This window comes from Apostichopus japonicus, chromosome 6, assembly GCF_037975245.1.
Source record: "Apostichopus japonicus isolate 1M-3 chromosome 6, ASM3797524v1, whole genome shotgun sequence".
NCBI lineage: Eukaryota > Metazoa > Echinodermata > Holothuroidea > Aspidochirotida > Stichopodidae > Apostichopus > Apostichopus japonicus.
In genome coordinates, this window is record NC_092566.1 from 7,162,212 (window position 1) to 7,176,105 (window position 13,894).

Consider the following 13,894-nt stretch of genomic DNA (forward strand, 5'->3'; position numbering starts at 1 on the left):
AATCGCGAGAAGTTTACTTTGCCGACAGGACAATATATTCTTTCGTAGCAAAAACGGGACTGACAATTCCGATTAATCTAGTCAAGGCTAACAACGTAATATATAGACAAGACATGGAAAATAATCCGCAGTAAAATCACTTTGAACAGACATCAGTGATCCAAATACATGCGGTACCAAAGTTGATCAATAAAGCAATGGAAACTTGTTGATAACTTCCCTACCTGGTCTTTTGTATCAATAGAAGCCAACGTATAGGCTACGTAGTATGAATGCAGCAAGGCAGATGGGCTAGCACTTCGTATTGCTCGTCGTGTCTTCACGAAGTAGTGCCGCCAGTTTTGCCGCCAGTATATGATGAGAAAGCTGATTGTGAACTGAGGCCAACAGAGTCCCAACACCATCCGCGATGAGCGAATGTATAAAACGTACCCGCTCACCGCGGGAGAGGCATAACGAACTCTGGTGGCCCCAGTCCCGTCTTCCTGTCACCCCTCGCATCCATAGGGATGATAGCGGGGTTGCAACGACAGAGAGAACAGATATGGCTGGGACCGGTGTTGTTAATCCTAGGATAGAAACCTAGGATTGGCAGCGAAGTATGCGGTTGTCAGGACGAAAGTCATATCGGAACCAGAGACAGCACCCACTTCCAATCAGCCATGTTGGTGGACTGCCGGGATGAGGGTCTTCTCGTGGACACACGATCGTCTGTCAAATGCAAACCTGTGTATGAACTACAACATCGCATAGGCAAAGCTTTATATACCCAACCAATGCACACAATAGCGTACGTATACGAAAATAGAACTGACGCATTGTGACGTCATTATGTCAATATCGAGTGCAATGCCTGAACGATTGCACCATACAGTACCAACGTAGCGTACCGACATGTACACAGACTACACAATGGATGTATACACAGTGTAAACTCGACTTTCCAAGCACTTATATTACCGTGACCAATTACAAGCTTTCTGTAAAATCTTTGAGGGATGTATCATCACGTAAGAATTAAAAATGAAAGTTGAAATAATTAATCAACTTGTTTATGCCTATCTGCAAATCGGACTGATCGTGGTTAATTGTATAAACATTTAAGTTGAGTAAAGACTGAAATGGGCCTACTGGAAACAATCAACTTGTTGCTTACAGTTATAATTGACAGAAATATAAATTATACTATTGTGGGCTCACCTGCCTGCAGAACAGATGTGTATAGTAACGGCATAGACGGCGAAGCAAAGTAATGCCAATAACACTGCCCTTTTGCTTACTCTGTAGTCCCACCTAAAGGAAAATGTACGGAGCAAATATATATATAATAAATACAAAGAAAGTTATATCTTTTAAGAATTTGTTTAATAACGTTCATTTTTACTACAAACTACCAATATTTGTATTGTCAGATCATCGCATGCGGTATACATTTGTAATTTAAAGATACTTATACTCAAGGCTGTTTCGTATAATGTCTTCACGAAGTTCTTCACGAAGTTCTCAATTGTGCCGCGCCAGTATATGATGAGAAAGTTGATAGTGAACTGGGGCCAACAGAGTCCCAACACCCTCCGCGATGAGCGAATGTATAAAACGTACACGCTCACCGCGGGAGAGGCATAACGAACCCTGGTGGCCCCAGCCCCGTCCTCATGTCACCCCTCGCATCCACAGGGGATGATAGCGGGGTTGCAACGACAGAGAGAACAGATTTGGCTGGGACCGGTGTTGTTAATCCTAGGATAGAAACCTAGGATTGGCAGCGAAGTATGCAGTTTCAAGACGAGAGTCGTATAACGGCTGAACCAGAGACAGCACCCACTTCCAATCTGTCATGTTGGTAGACTGGATGAGGGTCTTCTCGTGGACACACGATTGTCTGGCAAATGCAAACCTGTGTATGAACTACATATCGCATAGGCAAGCTTTATATACCCAACCATTGCACGCAAGAGCGTATACGAAAATAGATATGATACAGTTATGACGTCATTATACGGTCAATACCAAATACAATGCAGTCACAGTATTGCGACAACCAGTGCAAGCGCGTATCACACAAACCATGGAAGTAATATCGTAACAGGCTAATATTATGCATGCACCTACGGGTAGCGGCGTATGTCGTAAAAGTAAGCAATGAACTAAAGAGGGTCGGGATAGGGTGGAGGGGTAGGGAAGGGCAGTCCAAGATATCTCGGGCATTTCTTTAATACGGCGGTACCGGTGTGGGATGCATACATGCTTCTTGTGTAATGTTAAGCCTTGTTAGGCGTTTTGAATACCGTTACCTCTATAGTTTATGCAATGACGTACATGCACAGGGTGTGTGCATTGGGTGGGGTGGGGTGGAGTTGGGAGGGTCAAATTCTCAACAACAAAAAACGAATGATTGAGGCTGGGGACTGAATAGGGCTATTATATTGTTATAAGGGGAGGGGTGGGACTGATCAATGCTCTGGGGGAGGGGTCTCTTAAGGGAGGGCAACAATGATTTAAAGGGTGTCTACATGCAAAATGATGCCATACTTATAGGCTTATAAAGGGGTTCCTGCACCTTGGGTGCAACAAAATTTCATTATCCAGTCCAATTGTTTAATTAGGCCCTACTTTTTTTTTATAAAAATTACATCCTAGCAACTAATCATAATTAATTCAGTTCCACAAGAAACACAATTTGATGGAATGCAATTTGTAGAAATTCATGGCAATTTAAAGTTCATTATTATGTTCTCTATAGGCTATGCAAACTTTCACTGCTTTTCCATGACTTCATGCACTTTTGCTAAATTTCATGACATTTCCACGATATGATTTTTTTTCAAATTTCATAACTTTTCCATGTTTTCCATGACAACATGTACTAATGGTGCTGCATACAGAATTTAATGAGACATTTTATTCGATTCTGTAACAATTTATTATAAAAATGTGACACTATCAGAACCTGATTGTGCAATCATTCATAATTAATTGATTAATATATTTCGTACAAATCTGCCAAATTATCATATTGTTCACTAACGGCCTATTGATTGATATTACGGCCAAATATGTATAATTTTCTACGGCAAAATTGGTCACATTTGGCAGACTTGGTTAACGATAATTAAAATTCGGATATTATAGGCAATATTATAATTCCACCCGGATGCCAATTCAAACATTTCCATGCAAGTAAGCTTAGGACGAGTTTGAAAATGTTAAAATAAACGTTATGCAGCACCATGTTTCAATTCATGAACGGCCCTGCTCATGCAGCCTTACCTCCCACCCTTCACCCCCACAGAGGTCCTTCCCAGCTTATTGATACCTTCAATATTCAAATTCACCGGGCTTTCAAATTATAACGGTTACCCTCTTCCCCACCCCCCCACTCTCCCAGCTCCTCCCCCTTTTTCCACACCTTACTCAGAGACTTAATTGGAAATTTAAAGTTATCAGTTTCAAACTAATTTGTAAGACACTACAGTAGACTGTATACCCAAATTTCTTTGCCATACTCATAACACACAAAATTCTTGGAAGACTTTAATATTCTTCGCAGAGGGGGAACGGTAACAAATCAGACCACTCCTGAGATTCCAGTTCTTGGTACTTTCTGACCATGGATCATTCAATTTCATTTCATTTATTCATTCCACTATAAATATAAAATTTAGGATAGGTTAACAGGAAGAATAAATAATTAAAAAAAAAAAAAGTTTTGATGAAAGGATACTAAAAAAATACATCTACACATACAAAAGTTAATACAGAAAATGGTATTTCAGACTACAACAAACATTCTATCAAAATTCTCGGATCGAATGTATAAAGCAGCACATTATATAAAATTTTCCGTAACCTTGTGTTCTGTATTTTGGCAAGATGGGGGATTTCTTAGATTTCTGTGCGATTTGTGCAGGAGACTTCTTAGTAGTACATTATACGAAGGATGATTCTGATCACTGTTAATCTTATTAGCCATTCTTGATCACTGGCACCTTCACCAGTTAGTGACAACTCTGATTTCAAAAATAGTAATGCCCTCTCCAGGTTTGTTCTGCACCCACCCTCTCCCTCCCCTGCCCATCTCCTGACCCATCATTCCTTCTCTCTGACCAATACAACAGAGAAAGGGTCATATGTCATAACTTTGCTGCCATTGTGGAGTCCAGTCTTCATCACCGTTCTCATGAAAGCTGGTGGTGTGTGCGATTCAAACTTAAAGCAGTGTTCTCTGAATTAAAGGTACAAAGCTCCCTTTCAATTTAGTTCATTATCTTGACTACTACGCATGTGGAGTCCAGTCTTCATCACCATTAATGAAAGGTGAAAATTTGTATTGAAAACCCATTTCCAGATAACAACATCTTTCAAAACAGGATGCTATGATCACAATATCAGGCAGGATATAATATGAATACTAAAAATGCTCCAGATTAGGTATGAAACACCTAGACTTGACAAAGACTGGGAACTCACTAGGTCAGGTTATGGCTGTGAAGTTTGGCATCTGAACAGTTAAAGCTTCTGACAGGCACTTGGGATAAAATCAAAAGAGGTAACACTGTATGATGCTGCTGTTGCAAGCAGATATTTAAAATCAAAGCAATATTAATATCACATACTCTCAGCCCTATAATGTCAGGTGGTCTGAATGTCACAACTTCCGTGGGATAATGCAATATGGCACCCTCTAGCGCCCCCTCTGTTGCGACCCCGGGTTTTTCCTTTGGCCTTCAAAGCCGATAAAAATAAAATTTTAGATAGATTCAGGGAAGTAAACTCAAAGGACCAAAAGACTACTGAGATGTTTCTGAAAGTTAACAAAAACGATATATTTACAATGATACGATCTCTACTGATTTGTACAAGGATTATTGGTACTAGAAATTTGGAATATTACAGACAGATTCTACAATATTATACGGCCGTTAAATTTTTGAAAGATTACTTAACTTATCTTACGCGGCGCGTGCCGGCTCTCGGTTCCTTTCGTAGCTGTTCTGACCTCCTTGCGTCACCAACAACGATGTCGGGATTAGGCTCCCTCGTAGGCTGGTATCCCGTGACTTGGTCAGGAGCAAAACCGTTCCCCGCTGGTCCAATTCGACTCAACGTTTGTATCCCAAGGATGGCTTCCTCCTGGGTGAACTCCGAAAAACTCTGCCGAAGTCACGCCTGTCCCGGTTAAACGACGCACCAATCTAATAAACAAACAGTCCACCGGTTCCTCCGTCCGTCCCCTCGATTATTAATCTTTTATCTCAGATGAATTTCTTTTCACAATAGGTCGGAAAACTAAACTAAACCCTTCATCACCGAAAATATCTCTTCTTATATATAGCCGGGTTTAATCTCCCGAAAGTTCCTTTCCAGGAATCCTGACGGAAAAACATCGAGAATCATCCATGTCTCGAAGATACGACTGATAGTGCATCGTTCATTGGTCGACGATATCCGGTCACCTGCTAAAAATTGACTTCCCGTATGTTCTGGAAATTTGCACTCGTTAATACCGAATAGCGCCATCATTTCTCGACGCTTCCAGAAAAAACGCACAAGTTGTCAGTCACGACGAGTGACCTACTTATCACCCTGACCAGCATATACTGAATACACGTAAAATGAATAAAGTCGTTCGTGACACTGAAGCCTCAGCAGATGTAAGGACATTACACATTAAGAATCAAAACTTCCCTTCAAAAGGATTTCCTCCCAGAACTTCGAACATGGGTTTCAACAAGCGATCCATTTCTGCATATACCTTGAGAAAAAGCACAAAAGTAGAATATAACGAAAAAACCTTTGGATATTGTGATACATAATTTGTACATTAATTTGCATAAGGACATCAATAAAGGGTTAGAGCAAACTAAATACCATGATCACACATACCAGAAAAAATTGCAACAGCCCATAAAGTTTATAAATCCATCTCTTTTTCTTGTGGTACAAATTGTGCCAATATCTTTATACACAGGATCTGTAGGTAACTCAATATTCACACAGATGAAACCCAGGGCATAATTTATCCTGTATCACATCACAAACTGCTATGCAGAATGGGCAACTTGCTAAGTGAGTTATAGCAGTTTATGTAAACAGAAACTATAGCATTTAATGAAAGGCTTAAATACTGCTATAGAAAAATATGTATTTTCTCAAAGTCTATAAAACAGCTATCATAAAATTTGCCCATTAAATTATTCTCTGTGATCCACTTTATTCTCACAGTTAGACATAATGTTGATGTTATATCCGAAAGACAATGCATTTCCTTGGAGTAAGAATTTGAAAGACAGTAGACACTATGCATTCCCTTGGCATATATCCTTTACAAACATGAACATTACCTACAGATGTTTTCGAGAGAATATGTGAATAAATTCCTTTTCTGGTAAAGAGTACACTTTTTCCATATTTGCAATTAAAAATTGTTATCTAGTAATTTCAAGAAAGCTGTTTCATTATTTCAGAAGTGGCCATTAGTTGCAAAATTGTATGGAAAATTACAAAATTGAAATGAGTAAGTGCCCTGTTGTTGAAACGACATTCAAATACTGGAACTGGAACAGAGGATCCATATTGTTGGAAAGTTGAGTTCCCTTTGTGGTTTTTCCCCTTCAAATTAAAGTCATGTGGCCCAGTAAAACCCTCCCTCCTCCCCCACACACCCCTTTATAGATTGAACCCTCATCCCCAGCCCCTGCTGTTGTAGGCATTATAGTTCAGGGTTAGATCATGTGAAAACCAAGACAAAACATGTCGAATGCAATGTTACTTATGTTACTTAATTATCAGAACAAAGATACCTTTGAAATTGAAGTACTGGCCATTTGGATTACAATGCCTGGAATGGGTTTTCCAGCCTCAGAGGGTGGAAGAACAAGCCTGCTCACACATACTAGGGATTCATTGTCAATCTTGGAATCTGTAGAAGAAAAGGAAAAAATTTATTAATTTATTAACAAAGCGTTAATTGCATGCAAGGATATATACAGTAATATTTAAAAATGTGTGTGTGTGTGTGTTCCCCCCCCCCCCATGGAAATTGATTTTGAAATTCTTTTTCTTTTGGTGCATTTATAATATCTTCAAAATGGATGTCTACAGCTGAAGAAAGTACACCCAGAAGGAGCGAATTGCATACATTTTTAAACAATTGCAATTGTCTTGAGTGCATTCTGTCAGCAATTTGCAAGTACAGCACACAGAAACAATACGCCGGGTCCCTGGCTCATCCTACATGCATCAAATGGGTTGGAAATTTGTACACGTCTTATTGGATAATTACAGTTGTGTTAAATGTTAACTCACCATAGGATCTGCACTCACTGAGTTCCTTATGTATATCAGTAATGAGAGATTCCAGGTATTAACCTACGATCACACAAGATGCAACAATGTTGTAGTCGTTAATATTGTCTCGGAGTGAAAGGTGGGGGGCAGTTGGTCAACCTGATTGAAACACGGAAGTAGAGCACATCGTCCGTCGACGTAGATAGAATTGATTGTGTGGGACCTGGAAGAGAAGATATTCACCATACTGGTAACAAACGTAGCTCTTTAATAGCGCTGTATACACGACTGTTAAAGAATATACCAGGCACCTGAAATCATATCGAGACTGACAAAGTAGTAACGCATAGATACCGCCCTCATTTAATTGCGTGACATTTCTAACTCTGACAGTTGTAGATTGGACAATCAGATGATTTCGTTTCATTTTTTCCAGTATAAATTGCATAAAAATACGGTTCATAAATGCATGTCATGTTACTGCTCTGTCAATGTTTCTAAAGCCCCTAAAACAATGATGGATATATAAAAAGTTGAGACTGACGAAGTAGCAATGCATATACCTCCAACATTTAACTGCGAGCCATTTCTAACTCTGACAGCTGTAATTTGGACAGTCAGACGATGCTTGTCATGTTACTGCTCTGTCAATGTTTCTAAAGCCCCCAAAACAATGATGGATATAAAAAGTTGCCAAACCTCTAGTTTCCATTAAATGCAGGCTTAAATCTGATTTACTTCACGATTATTGGTACTATTTTAATATTTCAATTATATTTCTCATTACCAGGCTCAGATCAAGTGTTTTGTAGTCCCTAGGCCCCCAAAGGCTTGAAAATAGAAATCCCTTGACACTATCTGAGCAAAGTATCACCATGGGTCGGTGCGTACCGCAGGAATGATTGTATTGGCTGAAAAACCTTGCAAAGTTGCAGATAAATATATATATATATATATATATATATATATATATATATATATATATATATATATATATATATGGATGAATAAAAGTTTCATGGCACTTTTTCATACTCATTTATATTGTATTTTATTCTGCATTTTTACTACATATTTTGTGTCATATATATATATATTTTTTATTTGCTGTTACATAGCGTTTTAGAGCACTTTTACAAGTTTCTATAGAATGAACCAAAGCCATAACATCTATCGACACTAATTTGATAAAATTGACGATCCTTTGTGGATGACTGTGATGTGAGCATAACACAGCAATCTTCATCAATTGTTATGTCAAGGTCGACACAGTCTCAAGCCACCAGTCCACCTCCATAGTTTACAGGGTATACCCACTGGCAATTGCTACAGCTAGCATGCATTGGTAACATGAGTTTCATCTGCAAAAGCAATTTAGGTAAGAAAACTTAAATTGTAAAATACAGTATTTCAGCCTGAGCAATGATGACGGATAATGCACGTTTCTCTATTTAAGACTATTTGTGATTTAAAACGTATTTATTGGTTGGCCAGGTTCTGCTTCTCTGGCACATTCCATATCTGAATATTCATATATGGTAGTTTCAGAACAACCTAATGATCAAAGTTTGAGCTTAATTGAAGGTAGAAAATGCATTTCCATGAACTTTAAAAGAATGCACTTCCTAAGCATAAAGAAGTACGGTAAGAACATTTCCATGGATATGTCCTGCAATACTAAGCATTTGTGGTATAAAAATATGCTGTACTGTACCGTTACACTGTTATGTACATACAGCTGTACGGTACTAATTATGTCTCATTTTATGGTACATATTTATGTCAATCTACAGTCTGCACCAGAGAGGCTTTCACTAACGTACTACATACTGAACTCATCACTGAACAACTTTTTAATAGAATATATCTGCTTAATCTTGACTTATGACTCTCTCCATTTTTACTCTCCGAACTCATTCAAGTCCCTTGCCCGTATCACATGTAGTGACCTCTGGAATATCTTAACCAGCTTAATGTTCCAGTGTCTTGATTGAAAACGATCACGGGTCGCTAATGTCGTCACGGTGCCCCGCCAACCCCCCCCCCCCCTCCCCAACCAAGTTGAGGATGTCACTTTCCAGTATATCTGTTGGTATCTAGACTCACTTGATCAGTTTAAACATTATCTTAAAACTCATCTTTTTTCACAATGTTATTAGATGTTTTCTTTTTCTTCATTTTGTCATCACCCGAAATTAGGGCATCGAGCAACTTTTGTTGGATTCTACGCTACATAAGACTAATTATTATTATTAATAATTAGTTGACATCCAAATCAAATTCAGTACCAACTACCAATATTGATATAATAGATTTAACATTTTTTATGCTTTCTAATACTTACAAAACCATGTCAGCATGTACAGACTTTAAAAGATAATATCAAAACAACTAGAAAGTACCCATCACTCACCGGATAATTGTACAGGCAGGTGGCAGCATAAGCCTTACAAAAACCTAGCTTATCCTTCAAAGTAATGCCTTCTCTTTTCACAAAGTAAAGCTTTGCACATCCCCTTGCTTTATCAGGAACCAAGTTGTCCAGGCTATCAACAATTCCAGTCAACATCTTCAATCAAGGTGGCGGCACACGAGATGGATAGCTGTTAAACAGAATAGTATAAGACTCGTACAGTTGTTATTAATATTTTGTCTATAATTGGAGGTTCAAACAAAATGATATACATGTTGGAGCACACAAATTCTGTAGGTATACCGGCCTATGCAGTTCAGTTCATGAATGTCTTACAGCATTGTCAGTGTCAGGGAATGTTTTTGGGGGGCAAAAAATTGTGCATTCACATTGTATGTACATTAAAGGTATGTTGTATTGGCCCCAGATATGATAAATATTCAAATATGGTTTTGGTCAAAATTCTTGAACTGTTTTAATTAAAACCTACATTGATTCATAATGGTTGACAAGTTGCCAGCTTTGTTCTAGATCCCCTTGACCACAAGAGTTACTGTGTATTCATTATTTGCTGTTTATCAGCAGAGTGGTAACCAACTTCATTTCAAGAATAAAGATCTACATAATTTCACTCTCCATCTCTTTGTACTTGTGATTATTTCTTGCATTGGTATATACACAGTTTGGAGTCATGAACGAAACATTACATCGAATATTAATCCTACTTTGTAACTTCTGGAGGTTACAACAAACTTGCCTCTGGTACAACTACAATCAGCAAACATGAAAAAGTCAGTGAACGATAAATTGTCAAAAATAATACACAATCTTGAAAACCTGAATCAAGTCACCACGTAACCTCCTAAGCTCCAGTGTGGGGAGATTCAGCAGCTGTACCGCCTATAAGTATAAGGAACTAATCATGCTAGGAGCCCTCCTCTCGGCCTCTATAATACTTCCTTATCTTTAGCAAAATATGGGTTCCAAGCCTGCACAGCAAACTCCAGATGAGGCCTAACCAACTGCTTATACTCCCTAATATTAAAACTATATCCTCTTTCAGAAAACTGAAGTTCCTCTTGGTCATACCTAAAACCATATTACATCTTTTAGCAGCTTCGAGACAATGCTTAGAAGCTTGCAGAGATGAGTCAATGTTATGTAGATACCTCGGTCTCTTTCAACTAAGACCTACAGTACTGCAAAGACCTCCAGTAAAACATATATACATGCAAACAGTTTGCATACAGAATGAAAATCTTTGGAAAACTTTTTGGTTCGTTTCCGTGTACAAACAAGTGTCATTTAATCATGGCACTTGACCTATCGCAAATGTTATGGTAATATTTTGTGCGACAAACAGAATATTTGAGAGGCTGAAGCTAGAGACCATCATTAGAAACTGCTCATAGCCTAGGTCTCATATTTTCTGGTAGGATGGTGACTTCGAAGTTCGGCCACTTAAGACTTAAAACACCCCAAAACTAAATCTTCTGGTATAAATCATTTGAAAATATACTTCATATGGTGGGAGAATTTTGTTATAGTACGATACACGGCCAAACTTTCTTTCCTGCAAACTGTTTTCACGTTGTTTTCCAAGAAGATTCTTCGTGATTGTGGGACTGGTATTTCTTGCTAGAGTATTGCGAAGTTCGGACAAGCAACCCACAGAGTGGCGCTGGTAACAATTGGTGGCGCAGTTGCTCTTTCAGTAATTATAACAGACTTCATAGATCTTCGTCATTTTATTGACAAATATGTAAGTAATTTCTTGCACACGGGTCATTTTGGAGAGAAAATAACTGTAGCTTCGTACTTTTTGGTGAAATTTGGCTCTTCCTGTAGGTTTTCATGGTGAAAATCGTGTATTTCTTAGGGTGCCCGAACTTCGCAGTATGGCGAACTTCGCAATACTGACTATACTGATCAAGCTGACGCCTAGTAATGTTAGCCCCAACTTGATTCATTACAATCAATAATAAGTTGGGAGTCTTTACCTAGGTTCTGCTAACGTCCCTTTCCAATCACAGGAACTGCTAGTGTTGTCAACACAGTAATTCCATAGGCCCAGGCTTCCAAAATCAAACTTAATCAACACACAGATACTGATTCTTTATGCTGCATCATATACATTCTGTGGGCTGCTTCAGTTGCCCATAATACTAGAAATTGAAAGGCCGTTGCCTAATTCTATCCGGAAGTAGTTAGGTTGCGAACGTTAAAGGGACACTCCGGTACCTGAACTTCATTGTTTAACAAAAATTGACGTGAATTTCCAGAATCCTTAGGTGAAAACCACGTCTAATAGCAATATGTACTTTGAGATACATTGTATATTTTGTAGGATTGCATCAAACAAACAGCCGAGTTAGTGATGTCCAGGGAATTTGGCCCATACTTCCAAGTATAGTATATGTCACCATGGCAATTGAGTTGAGTATGACTGTTTCTTTTTTCCTTATTTCAAATCGACTGGGGAAAATAATATTCTAACAGAAAAATGCATATTATAAAATTCCAAATGTTGGTAACATTGGTAACTCAAATATATATGCCTATCATTCCTATGATAAATTTTATAATACAAAAAATATACCTTCGAAGGACATCTACATTCCACTTCATGACATCACAGAACACCTGTATGGTCCACATGTAGAAAGGACGGATTTATCTTGTATTCAAACAGTTCATCATAACTATAGTTAGGAACAATACATTGGGACGGGCTTTTCGACTGTCAATCCGTTTTTCTTAGACATAGAAGTACCCCTTTAAGTGCCAACTTTGGAAATTCCCTAAATGTAAGTTATATCGAATACGTTTCCATAATATATACAAGTAAATATATATATGTAAAAGTTATCTTTCATTTTCTCACTTATAAGTCCTATAACGTTCATAAATTATAATTTTACAGAACATTAAATGAATTATCGCTTGCGTTAAATGCAATATTCTTATTTTTGTTATCATTTTTAAAGTACATTGTATGTGATCTTGAATAGCAGAACTCGACTACAGAAGACTACTTCGACACAACACACATACGCACACGCAAATTGGTAGTTGAATGTCAAACAGGTCTTCACCAGAGCTGAGGTAATATATTGAACTACTGTGTGCGATAGGCTGTCTGGAGCAAAGGGAACTTCCAGTGAATCTACTATGTTGCAACTCCAAAATTTACCGTGATATTCTCATCCAACTTAGTCGCAGAAAAGCTTAGTAACCTAGGCTAGAACCTCATTCCGATAATTCTTCCAAAGACGGCGCCTTAGTTAGGATGGCGGTAAGTCAAGTGAAGAAAAAACTTACAATATTAAGTCATACGACTTGAAATTTAAATTATGCTACTCATTTTCATAACTAGATCACAACGGAACACTCCAAGTACAGTATCTCATTCTTAGGCCTTGCGTATTGCCTACAGTACCTACAGTTAATACTAGCCTAACGTAAACTGTCGCCACTGTAGTATGTTAATATCCTACTACAACAAACTGAAATAATATCTTCTGTCCATATTGGCACAGGAATACTTAGATCTTTCAGGGAAACATTTAACTAGAATTCTTGTAAAGAAAGCTTTGAAACAGTTACCATATACATAAAATTTACTTAGGCCTACATTATTTTGCATTTAAATTGGCTACAGCTTAGGGCAATACAATATGTAAGGAGAACATTTGACTGGAATCCCATTTGACTTTAGTTGCTGCCACAAAGTCACCGCCCCATCTAAACTGTGATTAGCCTACTGTGTTTTTCATGGATATTCTTACATAAATTGTACCAGTAACATCAGGAACCAATTTGAAACAGGTTCATAAAAAGACTTGTAATGTTCAACTAATGACCTCATTTGTTCTGCTAATGCATTGTGGTAGTGCCAGTGGATAATATTTTCTTGTAAAGGTACATGGGAAGCAATATACCATATTCTACCAATTAATGTTGCTAAAGCAAGGTGGTAAACTTAAAATTCAGTGGCAACTTTATAACAGTTTATGTTAGGTCTAGGCTAGGATCACACTAAGTGAAACATACATCCTCTTCGGTCTTGAACAGGGGATCATGTTGACCGATTATACCCCAAAAAAAAGCATCCTACATGGAAACCCATCCATATCAACTCAAAACAAACTAATCCTTTGGAAATGGATTAATGAAGAATCTTTGAACTTT

General features: G+C 38.1%; 1 protein-coding gene and 2 long non-coding RNA genes across 8 annotated transcripts in view; 1 reads left to right on the forward strand and 2 right to left on the reverse strand.

The window, feature by feature from the left end:
• LOC139968843 (uncharacterized) overlaps window positions 1-13,894 on the reverse strand; it is a 97,546-nt gene that overhangs the window by 4,646 nt on the left and 79,006 nt on the right. The gene's annotated exons all lie outside the window — the stretch shown is intronic.
• Window positions 4,802-11,864, reverse strand: LOC139968841 (uncharacterized). Of its 6 annotated transcripts, XR_011793552.1 has the most exons (6): window positions 11,704-11,864; window positions 9,704-9,893; window positions 8,078-8,651; window positions 7,309-7,513; window positions 6,804-6,922; window positions 4,802-5,755 (listed from the first exon to the last, which is right to left on the reverse strand). It is a non-coding gene; the product is annotated as an uncharacterized lncRNA (long non-coding RNA). The 6 variants fall into 6 exon arrangements; XR_011793547.1 differs by having other exon boundaries at window positions 7,309-8,651; window positions 11,704-11,863; XR_011793549.1 differs by lacking the exon at window positions 11,704-11,864 and adding an exon at window positions 11,523-11,537 and having other exon boundaries at window positions 7,309-8,651.
• Window positions 12,744-13,894, forward strand: part of LOC139968838 (inhibitor of nuclear factor kappa-B kinase subunit beta-like) — a 39,085-nt gene continuing 37,934 nt past the window's right edge. The window contains exon 1 of the mRNA XM_071973341.1: window positions 12,744-12,998. Within this exon, the coding sequence (XP_071829442.1) occupies window positions 12,993-12,998 (6 nt within the window). The 5' untranslated portion in view covers window positions 12,744-12,992. The remainder of the gene's footprint in view (window positions 12,999-13,894) is intronic.